The 25,473-nt window shown below is 33.7% G+C and overlaps 1 protein-coding gene across 1 annotated transcript in view; it reads right to left on the reverse strand.

Annotated features, from left to right (window-relative positions):
- Positions 1 to 25,473, reverse strand: part of COL21A1 (collagen, type XXI, alpha 1) — a 132,378-nt gene that overhangs the window by 61,480 nt on the left and 45,425 nt on the right. Inside the window, exons 2-10 of the mRNA XM_012729801.1 lie at positions 20,080 to 20,203; positions 16,694 to 17,245; positions 15,096 to 15,264; positions 14,787 to 15,003; positions 12,695 to 12,868; positions 11,426 to 11,503; positions 10,985 to 10,993; positions 10,595 to 10,678; positions 3,108 to 3,170 (exon numbers count right to left, since the gene is read on the reverse strand). Coding sequence (XP_012585255.1) covers positions 3,108 to 3,170; positions 10,595 to 10,678; positions 10,985 to 10,993; positions 11,426 to 11,503; positions 12,695 to 12,868; positions 14,787 to 15,003; positions 15,096 to 15,264; positions 16,694 to 17,245; positions 20,080 to 20,167 — 1,434 coding nt within the window. The 5' untranslated portion in view covers positions 20,168 to 20,203. The remainder of the gene's footprint in view (positions 1 to 3,107; positions 3,171 to 10,594; positions 10,679 to 10,984; positions 10,994 to 11,425; positions 11,504 to 12,694; positions 12,869 to 14,786; positions 15,004 to 15,095; positions 15,265 to 16,693; positions 17,246 to 20,079; positions 20,204 to 25,473) is intronic.

The following is a 25,473-nucleotide window of genomic DNA, read 5'->3' on the forward strand; positions in this document are numbered from 1 at the left end:
GAATCTATTCATTTATTCAATTTAAATATGGCAATATGATCATTTTCTCATCCCTTTACTTATAAAAATACCACCTAAATGTTTCTGTACTTGCTGGCCTAAGACTATCCCATATAACTTTTAATTTTCCTTACTGTCACTGAGACCAAACATTGGAAACAATGTTCTCCCACCTACTAAGATTTTTCTTCCAGCAAATATCCTCTATCTCCCAAATCACCAATTTTCCACCTCTGACTCATTTTCATTAAAAAAAAAAATGCTACAACATCCCCCTTCCAATAAAAACAACCGTTTATATCTCAAATCCTCCCCCCATTCTTCATTTCTCTGCTCCCTATTACATCCTTCAGAAGAAACATCTACATTTACTGTCACTGTTTTCTCTCCCACCTTCCAAGCCTATTGCAACCAGCTTTTATATTCACCATCCATATCAAGACCCTCAATGACCTCCTTAAAGCAAATCCATCCACCTATACACAGACCTATTTTTCCCAGTCTCAGAGCACAATGACACACTCTGACCACTCCCTTCTTCAAATGCTTTCCTCCATTGGCTTTGGGGGTGCAATATTCTCTGAATGTAGCTCCTACTTAATCACTCTTTCCCACTTTCTGTCCTCATACCTCCTTCTGTAAGAGAAAACTAAGCTGAGTCCTCAGCCCCCTTCCTATCTCCCTACTTACTCCCTTCAAATGATTTCATCCACTCTGGTGTGGTTTTGGCTATGCCTACATGCTAGAGCACCTATGTGTTTTCATTCTCAAACCTATTCCTGACTTAAAGATTCTTATATCCAACCTCTTAGTGATACCTCTAACATGTCCAAAAACACATTCTTGATTTTCCAAACAAAAACTTAAATTTTCTCAGTTTGTCCAGCTCAGTAAGTGGTACCAGAAATCATCCATTTGTCAAACTAATATTCTCTGAGTATCCCTTGACTATTTCTCTTATGCTTCATCTATAACTTACAAGCAAATCTGGTCCACTTTACACTAAAAAATAATCTAGAAGCTGGTTATTTTTCCTCTGTTCCACCATAATATCACCCTAGGTACAAGCCATTCTTCACACTTGAAATAACCTCCTGTGTGATCCCCATACCCCAAAAAACCAACTCTCTACTTAATATTCACATTTAAACTTTCAAGAATGTCAGGCAAATCAAATTAAGTCCTTTCTCAAAATTCACAAATAGATTGCTATCATTGCTGGAATGAAACCCATTGGATCAATTGAGCACACTGTTCCAGTCACACACAGCCCTCAGCTCTCTGAAGCTTCAGCTATCACCACTTTGTTACCTATTCACACTCAAGAATCTCTCTCTAGAGGGGCTACTCTACGTATGTGACTTCTTTCTATGCAATGCTCTTAGTAAATGCCAGAGCATATCATTTCTTCTTCAACAGTTGACTGTGTTAAATTTATCAGAGAATCTCTCTCAATGACCTGACAAGTTCCTCTTCTATCCTAATAGTTATGGTTCTTTTATTCCTTGAATATTTTTGACTCATAAGATAAGCCTTCCCACTCCTTGATAGCAAGAATTAATATCTTATTAGAGGAAAACTACTTTTCATCATAATAAAAATCTAATACCTTGTTTTGGTAACAATTTTCTTTTAACATTCAAATGCTAATTACTAATACCTATCATGGTTATAAGTAATTTGATAGAGGACTGATCTGTAAATATTTGCCTAAAGTGCTATAAAGTGTATTTGTTGAATGTTTCCATAAGTCCTAAGTGTTCCCTTAAGTTCTCTTGAACCACATACCTTAGAAATTATTGTGTTTTCTTTAGTATTTTTAATATATTCCAGTGCATATATGTTTTAGCAAAATAATATCACTTTTAAAAAGATTTTTAACCTGAAAACTTACACTAAAAAGAAAAAATAATAAGAATTTCTGAAATCAGGTATTCATTCATAGTGAGATCTCACTCAACTATTTTTAAAATGTAGCATTAAATGTAGCAGAAATGTACCCCTTCTGAACTAAGTGCTTCTAAAAAGCAACTGCAATATTGATTCTACTGACTGAGTAACTTAGCATTTCACTCAGCTGAAGCATTTCACTTTGCTTTCTTCAGTGTACATTGTAAGCACAGTTCCCCACTATCACAAATTATGCAGCCAAGTTGGCAGCATTTTGGGAAATCATGGGGATCACCTAATAAGGAATACAATAGATAAGCCTCACCCTGAGAAAACACCTTCATGAGGCATCTCCATTTTCAGGAAAGTATTAGCTAACCTTTAGACAGGCTTTTTCCTGACTCTAGGCCTCTGACTTCTTTCTTAGAAAATTTATTTCAGGGCCCTCCCTGGTGGCACAGTGTGTTAAAGCACAGCTAGCTGAAGCCCCTTTAGTGCAAGTTCAGTCCCCACCCCAGAGGTGACCCACTTGGCTCAGCAGACCTCTCCTGCCTTGCCCGCTGCTCCCCTCAGCAGTGTACTTTATCAATCTGCCTGTTCTGCTCCCCACTCTGTCTCTGGTGATTCCTCTTACCACCCTTGTACCACTGGCTTTACCCCAGTTTGGTATGTATGCATAATAAATAAATTTTTAAAAAAAGAAAATTTATTTCAGAAAACTAGTAATTATAAATTATTTTTCTACCCAACTGAGATACAAATAATTTAATAAGTTTCTTCCCAGATTTACAACCCAGATAAATTGTTCTCAAGGACTTGGGAGCCATCCCTTAGATCCCTTAGCAATGCAACCATAAAGGAAGGTAACATTCCATCTTCCAGTCTTTGTGGGTAGGCAGGACTCTAACTTTGGTGAGTACCAGTTAGCAAAAAGATCACCTAATCACAGAAAAAAAAAATTGGCAAAATCCTGGAAAATTTTTATTTGCTCCATCCTATCAGTCAACTTCCCTGCCGAAGTACTTCAGTATTTCCACTGGCTCCATCTAGCACTTCCAAACCTTCTTTCCCTTTGTTTTAGTTGATGAAGCTTCAGTTACTTTCTGCTAATACAACAGTCCTGAATATCTTTCTTGTCTGTTTAACTCATCCTGGTGCAACTTTCCCGTTAACACTGTAATCCCAGTACTGGAGATGACTAAGCTTTCAGTACTCACAGGCTTACCATCTTGACCAGGTTGTCCAGGGTAGCCAGGGTTCCCAGGCTGTCCAGGATCACCCTAAAGAAGAAAAAAAATTCTCAGTACAGAAGAGACAACCAGAGTGATGCAGTCAGAGTCCCATGAGGTTCAAAGTGAATTCCGTCAGTTTATATTTTTTGTATATTTAAATATAAACAAACAGAAGTCCCTGGTGACCTGTGATGTAATAACTCAGCTGTAATTATCAATTATTAAAAAAAAATCCATAGGCCAATTTACACATAGGATACAAGTTTAAAACTATACAACAGTTATTTCTTTCAATGCAGTTAATGTGCCTCAGCCTATATTTAGAATTTAATTCTAATGCAACATTAGAATTTTAAAACTTTCAGTATTTTTATAAGAAAAAAATGTAGATTAAGCAATCCTCCCCAAACCCCTTTGTTCCTGAATACAATGTGTTACCTAAGAAAAGGTGAAAACAACTTCTCACTAACCAGAGCTCTTCAAAAAGCATTATTCCATAAAACATGGCAACGAGCCCAAGCACATTCTACAGGACTTTTACATGTTGCTCTGTGGCCAGCACAGACATTTCAGATGGACCCTGCCTATGAAAAATAATAAGAGCAATATTTCTTTTGTGAGGGGATTATGCTTTATAACTTAATTCTAAGGAACTCCTCAAAAATGGTATCACATTCATTTATCTCTGAGTCTATTGGTCCACTTAGGGTATCTTGGTGAAAACCATGAGATCTCACTAGTCAATAGCAATAAAGTACTGCATAGAGGAAACTGATTTCAACTGAATAATTTTTCATTATTTTCATCAAGAGATCATTCACCTAAGATTGATCACTGTTATTACATGTTAACTAAACACTATTGCTAAGGGTATTTTCAGAGCCAAATTTGCTGGTCTGAAGTACTACTTCAGATTACTGGCTAGGGAGGTTTGTTCCTGAAACATAACAGGAAAAATGGAAAGAACTTAGTGAGCTCTATTAAGGAGTCAATAAAGAAGGGATAGGTTTTTCACTCAGGAGCTGCCTCAAGAGGGTTAGCATGAGGAAAGGCTGAGAAGAAGGGAAATATCATTTTAAAAAGAGATAAAGAGTAACTATCAATCCAGGGAGAAAAGTGGTGCTGACACATGAAATGTCTTGCTGAGGAAGTGTAATTTGTAATTTTAATCCACAGACTTACAGTGTGAGCTGGGCATTAGGGAACAACATTCTTTGTCTCCAAGGAGCCATAGGGTTTTTATTCTTATTTTAGAGGATCTAAACTTAGAGAATCCTGCCATCCTTTATTCATGTACAGATTGGACTTATTACTGCTGCTTTTCAACAAATTTTATCTTTTTTTTCTTCTCAGAAGAAATTTTCTTCCTTTACCATGTAATATTCAATATGACAAAATTTCTATCACTGTGCTTATTTTCTCATTACTCTTTTTTCTTCTCATGACTTCATCTATTTAAATGCTATAGCAGCTTCTACATCACCATTTACATTTCATAACTACTGTTTTCTAAAGTTGCCCTTGCTTAGTGTTAATTTGTCATTTGAATTTGAGACTCCTTGAGAAAATGATCCATATTTTCTTGTTTTTTTTTTTTGTTGTTGTTTGTTTTTTTGTTTGTTTGTTTTAAGATTTATTTATTTGTGCATATAGAACTGGGGTATAGGCCAGAGGCTCAGGGGTGGTGAGAGGCTTCACCAGACACAAAGTGGGGAACAGAATAGGCAGATTGATGAAGTACACTGCTGAGGGGAGCAGTGGGTGGGTCAGGAGAGGTCTGCCACGCCATGTGGTCACCTACGGGGCAGGCGGGAATCGAACTCTAGAAGTGGCCCTAGATTCTCAGTGCTGTGTTTTAATCCGCTACACCACCAAGGAGGGCCTCTTGTTCTTTTTTTTGACAGTGCTGCACATCAAGTAGGGCTATAATTATTTTTGAATTGAATTATTTTAAAGTAAATCACCTGGCAATGATTCATTTACTTACAGGATATTAACCCTCAACGAAAAATTTCAGTTACTTGCAGGATATTAACTCTCAACAAAAATCTAAGATTTCAAAAAGATCTGAGAGTAGTTAACCTTTATTATGTGGGGCTAAAATAAAGCTTTGGCATAAGAAGTAAGGGATTTCTGTTTTCAGACTCTGTAAAAGTACAAAACATACTTAAAAACATCTTAAATGAATCAAACTAAGCTTCAAGGGAAAAAGAAATCACCACATTATAAATACTATGTTATTGTACAAGGACCGTAACAGTGGTCAATAAGCCCAAGAAGGAAAATAATCGCTTTTACAGGTTTCATTGTTGCTGGTAGATTTTGTTGGTTATTTTGACTAATGCCATCCTGATGTATTTGCAAAAACAGGTAGATTTGGTTATGCCTCTGTACAATGGAAGAAAAAGGTAAACCCCAAACCAGTTTTGGAGAAAAAGTTAGATTAAAAAAAAATGTTTACTACTATAGTAAAAGCTAGTATCCAACCTTGATTATTATATGGTCAGCACTGCTTTAAGATATTTATTTATATGTATTAAGTTAATTAGTACCTATGAAGCAGGTACTTCCATTCTTCCTATTTTATATATAGGAAAATTGAGACACTGGATGGTAAGATAACTTGACCAAGGTGCTTATTCTGGTGGATGGGAATCAAAAATTACCAATTTAGTCATGAATCTATGCTATTAAATACTACCATATCCCAGCTGATGTTAAGTGCTACATTCATCAGAACTAAACATGGGGATGGCTAACAACTTTAACATGGAAAAATATTTCCAAACACATTAGACACATGACAGTACTTTACATTCATTTCAAAATTCCCAATACAGTATACTCTAATTGAACCATTTATACATTCTGAATTTTTAAAAAATATGTATTCAGCTGAAAAGCAATACTTATTTATGTTAAGCTGAATTTGTGCCACACTATTTTCTGGGTTGTTGACAGGATTGGAAATTTCATGGATGAAACTAAACCACCTCTGAATATGTCCTCTCAACTCATTGAGTAATGTAAATAAGAATGATTAAAGTAAGATTTTAAGCTGCTCATTGAAAACAAATGTCTATGTAATTCTTATGCTCAAAGCATATTTTTAAGTCCTCTTCACAAAATCCTTGCACCTTCATGCCATCTCAAGCCTCCACAATATTGCGATATAATATCTAACCTTCCAGATTGTAAAGTCAATCTCTTCTTTTCCTCAAAACTCAAATAGCCACTCTCTTATGCTAGAATAATCTACTTAGTCTAGGAAAATTAACATAAAATGTAAGTGCTGAGAGGTCCTGAGATTTTCCAAAGGCTTTTATATTATAGATAGCAGTTACACTGATAGTTCGAAATAGCTAACAGTAGAATTATTGTGTTGAAACAATGGCAATCAATAGGGATATGGATCTAGAAAGAGCAAAAAAAGTTATTAAAATTGTTTCTACCTAAAAAAAATGTTTTATTTCTACTTCTAAATTAATAGTGGTATCATTTAAGGGTAGATCAAATGTTGGGAGTTTATCTCCACAAATGATAAAGGAAGGAAGCTATTTGCACATACAAGTCATTTGAAAGGGGCTTCTTATTTTGGGGTTGAAAAAAATCTTTCATATATAACAAAGGCACTTCATATAGCAGAACTGGGAAGAAGGGTGAATCTTTTTTTTTTTTTTTCAGAGATTTCATTAACCTTTAAATAAAAAAAATCGACAACTAAGCAGTAAACTAGGCGCTGAGCTAACAAAGGAAAAATCATACTGTATTAACTTTCACTGTTAAGTGCTTTCATACTCATTTATTCACTGTGTTTGTCTCATGACTAAACATTGAGCATCCCAAACTCTATTCCTGGTTAGGCTAGATCTGTTCTTTCCAGGTAGCTGATATCTGTGAAACATTCCAGAGAGCATCCAACAAAAATGAACAATAAGTCATTTGGTTCTATAGTAGTATCACCGTTTCAGTCCAAATTCTGTAGAACAAATTAAAACCCTATCAATTTTCTAAGCCAGAATATTCTCTAAAGAAAGTACAACTTAGTGTGTTGCTAAGGATTCTGTTTATCACATACAGGTCTCTAATCTGTATAAGGAACTACCTCCAAGGGAAAGAGCCCAAGGATGGAAGAGTGTGTGTGTGTTCCTGTCCTCCTGCCAGATGTTCTGAAGAAAATGGAAAACATTTCAAGAAAGCATGCCAATTTGAAGATGGGTGGAAAACTGCAATTTCACTTAAAGTCGTAGGTGGCAATGGGACTAGAATATGACTAAGAAAAGAAGACAAAGATGAAGAACACATACAACTTGGAAATATTGGAAATCAGAGGCTTTGACAGATACGATAAAGGGTGTGCTAAAAATATACTGCAGAAACATGTGAGTAAAATTTGGTACCACTACAAGACAACTCATGAACCACTAATTAGAATCAGAAAACATCAGAGGCATCTGGTGTCTCTCCAAAATGGACAGCTCCTTAGGGATACATGGGTAGTAGAACCTCACTGAGAATCAGAAAAGCGCCTGGACAGTGAGGTGTCACATATTAAGGGACTCTGATTTCCACATGTATCTTTGGATCAAATCTTTTTATATATCATATTCCATGTTGAATAAACTGTATAAATATTTTTAAGTCCTTTGGGAGGTCATACCAAGTTGACTTACATATTTTCTCCTAGGAATACTGCAGAGATATTCCTCCTGTATTAAGGCATCCTGAATAGCATATGGTTATTTAAAAATACTTGCGCTCACTTTTCTAAATGCAATCTCAAAACAGTTTATTATGTACTGAGCTCAAATTCTGAGCCAAATAAAACTGCTTTGTTTTAAATGAAATTTTGGGTTGATCTTTTTTTTTTTTTTTTTTAAGATTTATTTATTTGTACATACAGAACTGGGGTACAGGCCACAGGCTCAGGGGCGGTGAGAGACTTCACCAGAGACAGAGCGGGGAGCAGAACAGGCAGATCTACGAAGTACACTGCTGAGGGGAGCAGCGGGCGGGTCAGGAGAGGTCTGCCGCGCCATGTGGTCACCTCCGGGGCAGGCAGGAATCGAACTCATGCGGAAGTGGCTTTAGCTTCTCAGTGCAGTGCTTTAACCCGCTGCGCCACCAGGGAGGGACGGGTTGATCTTTTTTATTTCTTAAATTATATTTCTTTTCTGATTTTAATAGCTAGATTTGAAGTAACTCGTGTATAATCACATGAAAATGGGGAGAAATGTCCTCAAAATATACAAATGATTAAATTGTGTCTCACCTTCAATCCAGAATCTAGAAATTTCATTGTAGTGACAGAAATATTAAGAAAATTCCAAGTCATGCAAAATACAAGTCATATTTAACTTTGATTACATTTGATTACTTCAAGTAGTAGATTATTAATACACAAACCATTCCTTTCAGGTACAGAATCATATTTTCTTCCAATTTAGCCATTTTTTCTGTACTGTTTTTTTAAGTAAAATTAAATGAACAGATTTTTAAAAATTGTTACTGAAGTACCTCTGCTATTATCCTTGCTAGTGTTTTGACAATACAATATTTCCTCTCTCAGGTGTGGTCACCCACAGGCCTTCACCATAGTCCACTAAGCTCTGTCCCCACCCTCTGAGATTTATCTTTAATAGACAAACCATTTAACATTTTAATACCTCAGACAGTGTCTAAGGAATACCATAACTTGTATAAATTTACATGATTACTTAAGTGATCCATATATAATAGCACAGAAATATATTCAGGACATTGTGTTACATTAACCATTATTGGTTACAAAGAAGTATGTGGTTCCCCATAAACATACTTATATGCATATATGAATACAACTAAAATGATATATTCCCTCTAAGTTATTATTGCATAATTAACTGAACTCCAGGAATATATTTGCCGCTTCTTAGAATTAAACATCAAACTCATGACATTAAAAATCAGTCATATTTGGGCCCTCCCTGGTCCCACAACAGGATAAAGCATAGCACTATGAAGCAAGCTGAGACACTTCAGCATGAGTTTGGTCCCCAGCCATGTGGGGGGGTGACCCACATGGCATGGCAGACCTCTCCTGACATGCCCACTGCTCCCCTCAGCAGTGTACTTCGGCCATCTGCCTGTTCTGCTCCCCATTCTGTCTCTGGTGAAGCTTCTCACTGTCCCTGTACCTCTGGCCTGTACCCCAATTATGCATGAATAAATAAATAAATCTTTATAGAAAAGTTATTTTTCCCTTTTTCTTTTATTCTAAAAATAAAAATAAACTTTTGAGATTCAAAAGGGTATAAAACCGTGTTTGGAACATTAAAAATAAACAAATAAATGAAATTTAGAAGAAAAAAAAGAAAGGAGCTACTCATCCTGTTCATCGCCTTCAGAAAAACTAGTAAGATCAGGGCCCTCCCTGGGGTACAACAAGTTAAAACATAGCACTAAAAAGCTATCAAAACCACTGCAACACAAGTTTGATCCCCGTCTAGGGAGGTGTCCTTCATGGTGTGGCAGTCCTCTTCTGACCCGCCCACTACTCCCCTCAGCCTTGTATTTCAGTCTGTTGTGCTCCCCACTCTGTCTCTGGTGAATCCTCTCACCTCCAACACCTCTGGCCTGTACCCCAGTTCTGAATATATAATTACTTAAAAAATTTTGAGATCAGAGAAGTTTGCCTCATATTCCACACAATATACACTCAACCCTTACTGAGGACATAATTGATGACAGCATGACTAGAGAGATTCTGCCTAGTATTTTTCAGTTTGAACATTCAGTATAACTTTCCTTTTACCCTGACCTTGAAAAAAAACCAAGAATGTCTCTTACCTAAGTTTCCCAAACTCTTACAGTATTTGCTCACAACAGTGTAGCCTGCTCAGGAATTCAAGGTTCACCTTTTGTAGATCACGGACAAGGAGAATTTTTCAGTACCCAATTCACAGTAATATTTGAACTGTATCCTTAGTCTAAATTGCTTGGGTTGAGCTCAGGTTATACGCTATTCCAGAACAATACCATTCATAAGAGTTCCTTGTATATGTCTGTCTTGTGCTTGGGTCTATATGTATTTTACTTAATTCACCCCAATTTTTTCACTTCATTTTTTAATCTGAAAGTTATCTTGATTAACTTAAGAATTTAGACATCTAAAATATTAAAACAAATGTGTTTTTACTTTTTACAGGTTGCAGAGAAGTACAGTTCTTATAGTCTAGCAGCAATATTTGGGAAGAAAACAGACAAATTAGTAACTCTACCTGACTGTGGGCTAGGGGTTATCATTTTTAGGTTCTAAGATTAGTTATCAGAATCAATACTTTTGAAAATCAGTAAAATTCAAGTTTCAGAGTGTCCTAAGGAATTAGGTAGAAATAACACAATAGTGTCAAAGGTGATTAAGAATGGTGAGATGCTGTTTAGTTCACATTCTATGTTTTAACAAAAATAGCCAAGTATGGTATATTACTCACTTTGGGACCTTGTTGTCCTGGTTTTCCGGGAGGACAAATACAGGGAGCTGGAGTTGAACCTACATCACTTGGACCATTGAGGCACTACAAAGACAAATTGCAAATAAATAATAAACATGAAAATACACATATGTTTATGCACATATATATATGTGTGTGTGTGTGTGTGTGTGTATTTGTCTGTAGGTTTGTTGAAACAGTAAAGACAGCCTAACCTTGCTTTCCAGTTTTTATTTTAAAAAGAAATTTCAAATCATAATTGAATGCCAATTACATTTAAGTCACATAAATATGGGTTCTATTTGTCTAATATACTTACAGTTGATGGAAGTAAATGAAACATTTCCACAAGGCATATATTACCTTAAGAATAATAACATCCATGCCTACCTCACCATTCTGAAAGAAAATCAACAACAAATCTGTTTTAAAACATGCTTTTAACTAAATGTCTAAATTATTTTCTTAATTTACAGCTACTTCATTGGTTGAGTGAAAGATGTACAAAATATCAAAACCAGAAAAAATAAAATATTTGTCTCCCTCCATTCTAACTTATTTCCTATTTATGCATGCCATTGCCAAATTTATAATAGGGAAAGTCACAGTCAGAGATGTGGGGAAAAATATTACCTTGGAGTCTATCACTCAAATGTACACAATGACACTATAGTTGTATTTCAGTTATGGAACTCATAATAGTTCTTTGCTTTCATTAAAAATATTAAAAATTAACTATTTTAATGCAAGGCTCACATATCATCTGATTTTTTTACTTATTTTTCTATTAATACTCAGGCAACACTTGGAAAAATAATCAGTTCTACTCACAAATCCAGGAATCTCACATGCTGTCTCCCTGTTGTTCTGTTCTGGATCACAGTAGATGCGCAACTTTTGGACATCAAACTAAGAAGAGAAACCCAACAGGTTAAAGTTGATGCACAGGGAACCCTGGTGGCCTACAGTTTAAGTTTCAGCATTTATCACCCCTATGGCCTGGGTTTGATCCCAAGCCAGGGAGATACCCACAATGTACAGGAGACCTCTCCTCTCTCACGACTGCTGCCCTCAGCAATGAATTTCTGTAAAAGCAGATGTTCTTCTCTCTGCTGTCTCTAGTGTATCCTCTCACCACCAACCCCCACATACACCTCTAGCCTACACCCCAATTATTCTATGCAAAAATGAAAAAAAAATTCTAAAGCACAAATTTTTTATAAGACCAACTCAGATATACAGTCTCTACAGTTAGCAATCATGTAAAGTTTAGATTGCAGTAAAAAAAAGGTAAAATTTTAATTCCTGTCATAAAGTACAGAGGTATAAACATATACCTAACTCCTGAAATTTAGTAACATTCTCTAGAACCAAAAAGAAATCTCTGATTTCCTTCAGAAAACCACTGAAGTATCTGCAGTGTAAAAACTCTACTAGAGATCATTTCACATCACTGAAAAGTTTTCCCAGGCTCTCTGTGATTACCCTAAGTCTCTACTACATTCCTGATTGTTCAGGGTGAGTGCAAAAAGCCATTGTAGTTTCAGAGATTTAGTTGCTGGAATGGAGTGGTGTGTGATGAGCAGGGCCTCAGCATCTGTTACCATTTATTTACACAAGTTGACATGTGATATTAACATATAGTGACTATGTATGAAAGCATACATTTGAATGTCACAGTCTTTGGGCCCTCCCTGTTGCCACAACGGGTTTTAGCATAGCACTATGAATGTCACAGTCTTTGCATTAATAGAAACAAAGAAGGAAAGAAATATTTTTCAAGTACAGGTTTTTCAAGAACTAATTGTTAAAAGAGAAAGCAAAAATATCACGTTTCTTATGATGAACCATGCAGTGTGTTAATCTGATTTTATCCTCATAGCTGCTAAGAATCCTACTCTGAATCTAATCATATTCTTTTTTTCACATGTATCATTTAATTTAGCCTCAATTTTATTAATGAAGATAATGCATTCTTATTAAGTATCTTAAAGAAAAAACACAGTTAAGTTAGTACAGTGAAAATCAGTAAATGCTATCACAAAGGAAAACAAAAACTCCATTTCAGAGAATGAAAAAAGAAAATCATTATTTATCCACCTGAACAGTTTCTTCTTTCCCAGAGTATTTTCCGATTTGTGTTTGCCCGCTGATAAAGATCCCTAAAGCTGGATGTAAGGCCTTGTTTTCAATTTGTTGATCATCAATATATAAAGTAACATCCCCTTCTGTTACTAAAAGACGAATCTGATGCCAATTTTCATCAAATAATGCCTATAGGTATAAAGTATAAAAGAATCATACATTTAATTTCTAATAACCTTATTTCTTTGTTCCATTCCTTTCCACCAAGCATTACTAAGAAAATTAACACTACACAGTGCACAGATTGAATGTTTTATAATATAACTTACCTTGTTTTATAATATAATTTACCTCACCCAGGAAGGACCTCAAATGCTACCCAACAAGGATCTTACTAAAACCCACTGGAGGTTTTATTCAATATCCATCAGTAGTTGTGTTAAATAATCTGCCATCAACAGCTCCCTAAATCTCACAAATGAATTTCCGATCTCTAAGTCCAAATGGTCTCCTATTTCTTGTCTATTTACCACACTGAAACTTTGGAATTTACATTCTTACTCAATTTCCATGACTCAAACAATCTTTGCAATCATCATTTCTCTCTTTCTCCAGTTGTTCTTTCTATAACTCTGCTCATCCTCAGTCAAGAGCATTCCTTAGAAATCTGCTCATGAGTTTTTTCATTCTCCCTTTTTATTATGTCAACCGTTGCTACACATCAAAAATCACTTCTATGGAACAATTTTCACAGCTATGTCAACCACTTGGACTCTTGCCTATATATAGTAACTAAATTTCTAACACAGGCTAAAGTAAGTTTGGCAGGATGACTTAATATTGGCCTGCCATAATATGTGATAAAATGAAACTGAAATATAGCCCCAAAATTGTTCCTCTCCTATTCCCCTTGAATAATAGTATCCTAAGTTCCTAAACCAGAGCAAGTTTCATTAATTCCTACCTTTCTCTCTGTTCCAACATCTATATTTAAAGTTCTATAATAAATATTTCCTAAAATTCAAATTACTTTTCCATTTCCATTCTCAATGGCATAATTTAGGATCATGAATATCTTGAAAAAATGAAAATAATTTCCAAACATATCTATGATACTGCCTTTTTTGAGCTCTCCTTCATAACATCATTAATCTGTCTCACTGGAGTTGTCAGAGAGGATGTGCCATTTCATTAACATCTGTATTCACATGACCTAGAACAAACTCTACAATAGAGGTGAAAGCATTGCATTTTTGAAAGACCAAAAAAAAAGGGAGAAAGGGCTATTCTGACCATGACAATTCTGTGATCAAGACATTTTGATGTAACCCTGTAATCTACTGGATGAAGTCCCAACCTCCTTGCATAGATATCCAGGTTCCAAAATTGAGCTTACGCCTATTCATTCATCAGTCTACACTCTGGAAATACTACTTTCCATTCCCTAAACAAAAATCTTATAGTTTGTTATGCATGACTACTTAATACGGAGCCACTGACTTAACAAAGTTATACCCCTCTCCATTAAAATTCCATACTTCCTTCAAACTCCAATTCAAAAACTTTCATTTTAAATAATTCACTCTAGTTTTTATTGTAATCCATGTTACTCTCCATAATCCACCAATAAATTATATCTCTACTAGATACTAGAAATCTTGACTCTCCCAGTATTTAATAATTGAACAAAAGAGTCATTAACTCAATAAGTAAGATATGACAATGTAAAAAAAAGAACTAATATGGACCAGACTTAAATTCACTTTCTGATGTCTTCACTTACAAGCTATGCTACTCTGAGGGGGTATTAATATTTGAAACTTTTTTTTATTACTTTATTGTTGAAATGAGAACAAAAGCTTCTTTTATAGATGATTATAATTAAATCTACCTGGTACCTAGTAGTAGGCTTTAAAAGGATATTTGTTTTTCCTGTACCTTAATCTCATACTTCTTTTCTTTGTTGGTTTTATTTTTTCAGTAAAACACAATTAGAACATGAAATCAGTATCTTTTCTGTCATATTAAAACTATGCCTCTCTCCCCCAAACATATACAAAGCTGAGACATTTCCCCAGGAATATTATTATAACCAAGTATTTTTTACCTTAACTCGTGGATCAGCAAAAGTGACTATTTGTGAGCCATTAATTATACTGGTTGTTGTAAATAGTAAAGTTTTATCCACACCATTCAAGGTAACTGCTATTTGTGGTCTTCCATCAATTGTTAAAATTCTCCACAAATCCCAAACTTTCTTGACCTTAAATCTTTGAGTGGAGACAAATACATATGAAGGAGGAAGACCTTCTGGGAAAACATTGCTAGAAAAAAAAAAAAAAGAACGTTTGTAAGCTTAAATTATTCTCAATGTATTTTAGACATAAAACTCCATAAAACAACATAAAATATTTACCTTGTGTATTCTGATAAATCAACACTTGATGTTACTTCATATCCTTTTATTTTTGTTGGTGAAAGCTGGATTCTTTTCTTAACCTTTTTCTTAACCCCCAAGCCTAAAAGAACATCAAATCCCTTTTCATCACGAGCTGCCACTGGAATTCTTGTTGGACAGACAGATTCTATAAAGGAATCACAAAAGCAGTAAATATCAATAAATCATTATTTATTTTAAGAATGAAAAACCAAGGGGTAAATATTTGTGAATATAAGAATGATAAAATCTATGTACATACAGAAATGTATATAAATATATGAAAATGCATTTTCTAAGAAAACGTGGGAGTGCTGTTTCTGCCATTTGAATGTCAAGCCTCAATGTCTGTTTTTCACTAAGAGGTGATAAAGTAACATATATACAGAAGAGGAACATTTGTAAATGAACTATTTTAAGGGTAACATTGGTATAAAGTTTATAATTCACTACTTCTAATATGAGGCTGCCTAATATCTGGGAAGATAGAAAAACACTGGAATAGGATTCATGATTCTCATTCAAGATTTGCTGCTAATTCATCACATGACCTTAAATAACTTTAGATGGAAACGAAGATTCCTTTCTTTCATTTCCAGTATTTGGAGTGTAAAAAAATTTATACTGTTCTTGTATTCTTGCCAGTTTTTATTTTCTATAGTTCAAATATCCTTGATTCTATCATTTTGGGAAAACTTAACTCTGGGTCTTTTCTGCTAATGAAAGTTTTTCAAATGCCTCTATTATATAATCTATGCTTAATTATATTTATATAATATTAACAATATGTTTAAACAAGACTATTTCCTAACAGTCATTAATGTCTGCATTATATCATCACCTACAAAAAAATGATTTGTTTACATTTCTCTAAGAAACTAGGTATGCAAATTTTTATAAAGTTGAAATCCTAGTAGGCTTTTATACTATACAAATACTACAATATTTTCAGATTTTTCCAAGGTCTTTCACATTGGAAACAACAGCTTATATTTTAGAGAACATAACAAATTAAAAGCAAATTCTACCAAACTTATTTTAGGATAATCACTCTCTTTGATATAACATGATGGAAATGTAAAGGTATCATATTTATAATACAATAAAAAGTATAGTCACTACTTGTACTATGGAGTATTGGAAATGGAATTAAAGTTTGATATAAATAAAATAAGATGTATCGCTGGAAAGAGAGGCATTTTTCTCTTCAGACCCTAAATTGTTGAATTTTGAAATAAAAAAGAACTCATTAACAATACTATATGATCATATGATATGCATTTTCATTCTTACAACTTTTATCATGCCCACAATAAGTATGCTGTAAATGAAAGAGAAAAAAAAACAACAAAGATAAAAAAAATAATTATTTTCCAATTACAGGCTTCATTTTAAAGTGATCTTTTCAATTATATGAATTAAATATAATACAAAAGTTTGTGCTTACTTCAATTATAACATTGTAAATAAGTTGGCATTAAATACATATAAGTGTATACATATACACAAAGTGTAAAAGAAAGGTTACATTAAAATGTAAGAAAGTACGCTTGTTTCTAAATTACATTAAGACTTACCTTCACAAAGCTTTTGTTTCATCACTTCCCTTATTTTGGATATTGCAATATAGTCTTCCACATAAAACACGTAAGTAGATGAAGGCTTGTTGGCAATAGCCCTGAGCTCTGCTTCTTCTGTTTCTGCACCAACGCCAATAGCAAATAATGTTATTTTATTGTCTCTTGCAGCTTCTGCTGCCTCCTTGACTTCATCTTGAGATTTACCATCTGTGAGGACCACAGCTATCTTAGTCAGAAACCGTGAGGATTTGGCAAAGAGGTAATCAAGTGCAAACTGGATGGCCTTTCCGGTTCTGGTGTTTCCTCCTAAGTAGTGAATAGATTCCATGGCTGCCAGCAAACTCTCTGCAGAATCATGACTTCCAAGGGGAATTTCCAGTATAGGATAGTCACTATATTGGACCACTCCAACCTGTATAAACTTTGGTCCTATGTCAAAGTTTTTTGTTATATTAACAAGCCACTTTTTCACTATTTCAAAGTTTTCTGGGCCAACACTGTAAGAGCCATCTAAGATGAAAACTAAGTCTGTTGGAGCAGTACGACAACCTGGGTTAAAAAAGAAAAGCACAGAGCACATGTGTTATATACAGAGTGGAAGGTTTTCAGTCATCACAATGTACACTTTAAATATTTTACAATTTGTTGTGTCAATAAAGCTGAAACTAAAAAGGACAACAGTAATTATTTCACGATAGTTTTGTAAGGATTATATAAGACACACTGACTTGCTCATTAAAAATTATCCATAAATGAGGGCTTTATTTTTGTTGATTTTTTTCTTTTATTTACTCATTTAAAAGCAAGAAATACTAAGAATATGGTATCCAAACATCTCTTTGCAGTTGCAATGATACTATTAAGCAACATTTTATTTTAGTTCTCCATTGAATAAATGAAAAAAATGAATGTATGATTTTCAATCATTCACTCACATCAATATTTTATGTTATTAAGAAAAAGACTATCTTTAGTGCAAAGATACCTAGACTAATTCTACCTACGGAAAGAAAAAGAAAAAGAAAAAAAAATCGTAACTTTTCTATAGTACATGGCAACTCTTTAACCAGATTTATTCTCTCATTGTATATGTTGAATACCTAAACTGTGCCTGATACCATACTATGTACTAGTTTCTAAGATACATATTTCAAAAAGCTCAGTGTTTACTGAGGCATACAACTCACTACTTAGTGAAAATACAAAGTATTATGAGAATGATGAAGAACTCAAATATGGGAAGTCAGAGAAGGTTTTGTTGGAAAACTGACAGGTGATCTGAGATCTGAGAGGAGAGGGTTAGCCAAATGAAGAGGAGGATATTTTAATCATAGAGAACAAGTCAAAAGTTCAAAGGTGAGGAACTGACAAAGACCAAAAGACAAACTGGTTTTTACTTTCCAAAAGTTTGAAATGGCAAATAGATCAGCAGCAGGGTCTGTTTGATCCCTGCCTTCTCCTTTGTTAAGTTCAGTCACAGCAGTAAGATGACTATTGTTTAAAGCCCACATCTCCTGGAGATGAGATGAAAGACTATGAAATGAGGCAAGGTAATAAGATAATAAATTTAAGTATTGTGTTTTTATTCATATTAACAGCCTCCCTTCAGTTGTGATTAGATACCCACTTTAAAGGTATAATTAGGGTGATTTATCTTCTGTACATGTTGCAAATAATATATAATAATTACAAGGTAAGGTACTATAAAAGAGTTTAGTGACAATTTACCATTCTTTTGCATCTCTGTAACAGTAAATCCATTTCTCCCTCACTCTCTTCCCTTCCCTTTCTCATTCCCTCCTTCCCTTCTATTCCTTTTCTCATTTTTATTTTCATATAAAACTGAGGAATTGATGAGGTTTGCATGAAAAGTTCTCAATTTTTAAGTTATTTCAGCTCATTCATTATAGTAACTGGCAAACGTAAACACTATTGTCAGGTGAACAAGTATAAGACTCAAGAAGTTACCCACAACAAAAATCTGTCTCAAGACTGTAATGCTAATCATGACATCACTTCTGAGGTGTCACAGAGCAGGTGGTCATAAAGTGCAGATGGGTTAGGGACAATGTTCCAACGACCCATGCCAAGGAAACCAGGGCCAGGGTTCAGGGCAGGGGCAGGAGAAAGGAATTATACCCAGAGGTAGATTTCTAACCAAGGGAATTGTTATTTTATTATTTTTGGAAACAAGGCTGGGATTACAGAACTAGGCTTTTACTGGGGTTTTGTCGGGAGAAGAAAAGACAGGAAAGTTGTAGCTGCAGAACTCTGAAGTGTTGTCTTTCCTCAATACTATGAGACTCAGTATTGTCTGAACCTGCTTGTGTTTGTATGCCACTCAATTTAGTGGTTATAAACTCTCATTGGGGTTATTCTTGGCTCTTCCAACCACTTTCTAGAGTCATTGCTCATATATTTCATAACTGCAAGGTTAGCCAAGAGCATGGGAACAAAAGCAAGTATTGCCATTTATAAACCCCAGACAAAATACCACTCCAAGGGACTTCCTCCTTAGCAAGATCACCGGTGTCAGGCACAAGGAATGTATTGATGATCAAAAGAATAATTTAAATATAGCAGCAACTCTAAACAGCTACATGACACCAGGTAAGCCCCTTATTTTTGCAAGTCTCATTTCCCACTGACAAAATCAGAAAAGAGTACCTAACATATAAGAGCTTGGTTAAATTAAACTAAAAAAGTGTTGTGAAAATGTTTAATATTGTTGTTTTAATAAATTTTATGTCTGATTAAATCAACTTTTCAAACCAAATGACTATACACTTATAAAATCATATTTAATTGTATATTCAGATATTTGTTGTTGTTAGTTATGAATGTGGATACGCATAAAGTTTTTAAAAAGCATTATATCTGTAAAGGGTGGCCTAGGTAGCAGAACTACAATTAACCTACCTGTTCTCCAATACCAGCTTTCTTACAGGCAATCTGAGCAATAATAACCATTTGCCTATTAATAAATGTCACTATGCTAAGTCATATTTATGCATCATCTCATTTACATGGGTTTTCTGACTATCTCTAGAAGATTACCAAATAAGATGGTCCTGAAAACCATTCTGTGAGGCAGATGCTTTCTTTTTCTATATATCAGGAATTTAATAAGTGATGGACAATGGATTTTTTATCTCATGATTTATTCCAAAACCTGTTAAACAGAATAAACAATTATCATAGCATTTTCTCCAAATATCTCAGATAGAAGCTTTTCCTCTGCTAATGCATAATATAACCATTTATTTAAGAAGTATAGCACCAAAAACAATAAGATCCTTAAGACCACTACTTGAACCCCCCTAAATTGATTTCCATGATCAATTTATGGACTGCAAAAAATGGACAATTCTGATAGCTCTTACTTGATCTTATTTCCCCATCTTCGGCTAGTACAGAATGTTGCAACAGCAAGACCAAAACTATCCAAAGAAATGTAATAAGGTGAGCCATGTTTTGTTTTTGTTTACTATGTCAGTTTCAGGATTTCTAGAAGAAAAAAAGAAAAGAAAAGATACTTAAATCTTAAATATATTTTAAAAATAAGACAAATACCAAGCCATTGTATAATTAAATTTTGTTATTACCCAAACAATGTACCAATGCACCATGAAATTTGACACTCTTTAAAACTAATTTAACTGGCTCTTCAATTGCAAATATGTGGAATACATAAGAGACAGCAACTATGTGAAATACAGGGAAACTTTTAAGGGTTAGACAGACAAGCTTCAAAAGTAACCTGTAAGTGCTGACTACAGAATGTTTAAATATCCAGGTGGGGAGAGCACTAAAGGGAGACATAAGAACAAAGAGAGAAAGAAGCACAAATGAGCTATGTTGAGGATTATCGGTGATTTGGTGCTGAGTGTACTAAGGATGATATCTGATAGGGAGACACTAATGTTACCTCAATTAAAGCAAGTTAAATTTTAAAGCCCCATATTTTATATATTCTAATGAATCAGAGCAATGAATTAGAGATGAAAATGACTCTGGATAATCTTGTAATTATTACTTTCTTGAAAGAGTATAACTTTTCTAAAATATTGAATTTTGCTCAAAATATTTACTAGACTTCCTTTTAGCAATCCTTTGAATATTATCTCATTATTTTTAATAATGTGTTGTAAACCTTCCCATAAATATAACTTACCTTTAAGAATACTTGATCAGTTTCAGGTAAAATGTTTATATGACAAAATCAAGTTATAGGACATAATTTTTTCAAAAATGTGTAACTATAGATACTAAAGTCTATTTTAGCTGATTTATAAATACTCAAGTTACTGGACTTAGTGTCTGTTAAATTATCCTTAGTTCTATCTTTCTGGTTAGTATGTGGTAAATTGTAAGAAGCTATCACTCCCAAGGATGAAAACTATAAATCACAAACCACAGTCTTTTTTCACACCCAGTAGAGAAGAGAGAATTTAAAGAACTCTATCTTTGGTCAGGGTCCTTACCCACATGGCACATTTCCCACTGCTCCCCTAAGCAGTGTATTTCAGTAGATCCAACTGTTTTGCTCCCCACTCTCTCTCTGGTGAATTCTTTCACCAAATCCCCACACCTTGGTCCTATACCCCAGTTCTTGCATGCATAAATAAAGAAAATAAATCTTTTTTAAAAAAATTGTTATACAGTTGGTCTTATCTTTACACATGAGAGGAAAAGATCAATACATCTGACCATGAATTAACAGAAACAAATCATGAGAAGTCTGTGCGACAATATAAAATGATCTTGAATTCACATAAAAGTAGTTAAATTTTCATAAAGAAAATAGAAAAATACTTAACAAGAAAATGACCAATATTTATACAAATAGAAAAATGTCCTCAATAATGAAGTCAAAGATGTTCAACAAACCCCAAGAAGATAAAAAGTAGTCATACCCAGGTGTTTTACACTCAAAAAAGTTGAAAAACAAAATAAAATTCTTTAAATTAGGCATAGATAAAGGATGTATTACATACATAAGACAACAAAAAGAAATTAGAATGAAATTTTTAATAATAAAATCAAAAACAGACCAGAAGGATATAAAAACCCTACATAGGTAAGCGTCTAAAAATAAAGGTAAAGGAAACACAAAGCAAAACATAAAAAAAGGCCAATTCTCATTATTATATAAAATTTTAATATCCAATTTTCATTTGAATTAGACATTAAATCTAATAATGGTAAAACAAAAGGTTTGAAAAACACTACCAACCAACTTTTTCTCCTTAACCTTTACAGAAATTCTACATAACAATGGCAGGATATATATCCCTTTGTAATACATTTTGAATAGTCACCAAAACACATCACATGGGAAAAATAAGCCTCAAATTCCAAAGAAGTTAAATTACAGATTATGCCTGTGACCTATTTGACATTCAATTAGAAAAGAAAAAGAATAAATTTCCAAAATACCTGGAAATTAAGCAACATACTTTAAAAAGAAAAGAAATCAGAGGGGACATTTTAAAATATCCAAACTGATAATATTTTTTAAATGAAAATGCTATAATGCAGTTGTATCTGTGCATATGAAGCTTTGATTTAAAAGCAAATATTAGGGAAAAAAAGAAAAATGAATAATCAGAATCTATGCCTGATTATTTAAGAAGGCACAGAAAGTATAAGAAACTAATCCATAAAAGAAAATATTCATCACACACACACACTTCTCTGAACAAATGAATACATTAACAAATTCTAGTTAGAATAATCAAGAAATAAGATGAAAACATAAAATATCCCTAACTGAATATTGAAACAGGGAGGTCACTACAGCTGAAAAAGTCAAAAAGAAAAACCAGCAGACAAATGAAATTAACAAAGCAATGCCTACAATTCTTACTAAAACTATTCTAATGATATATTAAAGAAATTGAATTTTAACAAAATTTTTCCACAAAGAAAATTCTAAGTCTAGAAAAATACTACTAATCAATACTACTAATTAATACTCATTCGTTAAATGAAGACAAAGTGAATCCTTCCCAACTTTTAGAAGTAGGCCAACATATCTCTAGTAAAAAAAAATAAATAAACAGAAGGAAAATACAGTGTATTATAGTTGATATCAGCCTTCAAATGTATTTAGGGTCTGGAGTCCAATGACAAATGAAACAGAAGTAAAAATATACAATGGGACTAGATCAAATTACAAATCTTCTGCACAGGCAAAACATCAGAACAAAAAGACCCTAACGAATGGGAGAAGACATTTGCACATCCTATGTCCAACCAGGGCTTTATATACAAATTATTCAAATAACTAATAGAACACAATAAAACAATTCAATTAATAAAATTTCTAACAATTTAATCAATAAACGGGTAGAGGAGCTGAATAGAGATTTCTCAAAAGAAAGCATAACCATGACCAATAGCACATGAAGAGACACCTCTCCTCTCTTTACTAGAGAAACACAAACTTCACGCCTATGAGAATGGCAATTATCCAAAGACAAGAAAGAATAAATGTTGAAGAGGATGTGAAGAGAAGAGAAAACTTATATTCCACAGCTGAGAATTTAAGTTGGTGCAGTTACTATGGAAATCAGGATAAAGGGTGCTCCAAAAGTTAAAAATAGAAATTGGGGCCCTCTCTGATGGCGCAGAGGGTTAAAGCACTGCACTAAGAAGCTTAAGCCAGTTCCATCCCCGCCTGCCCTGGAGGAGATCCACATGGCGTGACAGACCTCTCCTGACCCACCCACTGTTCTCCTCAGCAGTGTACTTCATAAATCTGCCTGTTCTGCTCCCCACTCTGTCCCTGATGAATCCTCTCACCCTGGCCTATACCCCAGTTCTGTATGAATAAATAAATAAATCTTTAAAAAAAAAAAAAAAAAAAAGAAATTGTGGTAGCAATTTAAATTTCTCCGACGACTAATGATGAATACAATTACATAAACTTATTGGACATTTCTATATATTCTCTTGTAATGTGTCTACTTAAGATTTTTGGCTATAAAAATTGGATATCAATTATGGATATTTGTATAAAAATTACAAAAACATTAATTCAAAGATACATATATATTCCCACGTTCACTGTAGCATTATTACGATGTCTAAAAATGAGACTAAGAAGTCCCATCAATTAATGTATAGGTGAGGAATGTGAGTTCTATATACACAATGGAATGCCATTTATGAATTTTAAAAAAAGATGAAATCTGACCAATTTTAAACAATGTGAATGAATGTAGAGGGTGCTGTGCTTAGTGCTATAAGCCAGACAAAGAAAAACCCTGTTATGATTTCATTCATTGTGATATACAGAGAAAACAGATGAACTAAATAAAACAGAAATTTTGTATTACAGAAAATACATGCTGATATTAAGAATAAAATACTTCTTTAAATTGGCATGTATCAAATACATGCATTAAAAAAATGCTACAAATAAACAAAAATGAAAACAATCCAATTTTTATAGCCAAAAATCTTAAGCAGACACATTATAAGAGAATATATAGAAATGTTCAGTAAGTTTATGTAATTGTCCTCATCAGTTATCAGAGAAATTTAAATTGATAACCAATAATGTGTCACTTCACATCCATTAAAACTGATATGACATTAAGATTGACAATGTCAAATATTTATGAGACTAATTACAGAAATTAGAATGCCTGCATTGTTGGTGAAAGTGAAAACTACAATAACTTTGGAAACTGTTAAATTTACTTTCTATTAAAGGTAAATTATGCCAGCAATTGTCTGCTAGTTATACAACTTAGAAACATGAAGGCACAGGCCCAATGCCTTAAATCTGTTATAAAAGTTTTATTCATAATAGTCCAAAAGTAAAGATAATTCAAACATTAGCAGGAAAATTGTGTACTGGAGATACAAAATGAAATAGCACATAGCAACAAAATAATACTGAACTAATGCTATACCCAACATGAATAAATTTTAAATATCTTCTATTAAATAAAGAAGCCACACACAAAAGCGGTTGTATCTGGATTCAAAACAATTCCAAATATATGAAGTCCAAAACAAGTAAACTTGTTCTGGAAAACATGTGCTTTTCATGTGAAAAGATGACTGGGAAGAAACACAAGTAGACCTGCTGGTTGGGAGAAAAACATTTGGGCCTGAAAATTTATATAAGGCTATTCAACTGAATGACTGATATCTATGTAAGTTGTTATATAGCTTAAATGCAGTGAAAAACGATTCAGTAACATCACTGCTATTTTTCAAATAACTTTGGTCTCTTCAAATAGTCATAAAAGCCAAAATATGTCAGAGAATGGCATTTTTGGGTGAGTCATCACCAGGATATGCTGTTTTATGGCAACAATGTATACTAATAAATATTGACATACTTCATCTCCAGAACAACCAAGATTAATTTATTCTGTCCTATCAAAAAAAAAAAAAAACCTTATTTTTTTTTTCTATGTAGTACCTAATTCATTCAGAATTCTTGGACTAAATCTAAATGTCTAATTTAATTTCTTCTAGATTGACACCCATCAAAGTTGAAGTTATAAAAAGGGTATAAAATTAATGTTACAGTTATTTATTCACTGAAACATAACTGACATGTTTATGGCTATCACACCATAAATACCTTTATATGCAACATATATAAAGTAAGGCATATCAAGTTTTAGCATTTACTTCAATTTAGTTAAACATATAGATGGGGACCTTAATCAGACATAGGGATGCCCTAGCCCTATCCTAACTTTAGATTGTAGGGTCATATATTGTCAGAACTGGCCCCAGTCACAGGCTGT

The sequence above is a fragment of the Condylura cristata genome, unplaced genomic scaffold (genome assembly GCF_000260355.1).
Source record: "Condylura cristata isolate star-nosed mole 26May11 unplaced genomic scaffold, ConCri1.0 scaffold00001, whole genome shotgun sequence".
Classification (NCBI taxonomy): Eukaryota; Metazoa; Chordata; class Mammalia; order Eulipotyphla; family Talpidae; genus Condylura; species Condylura cristata.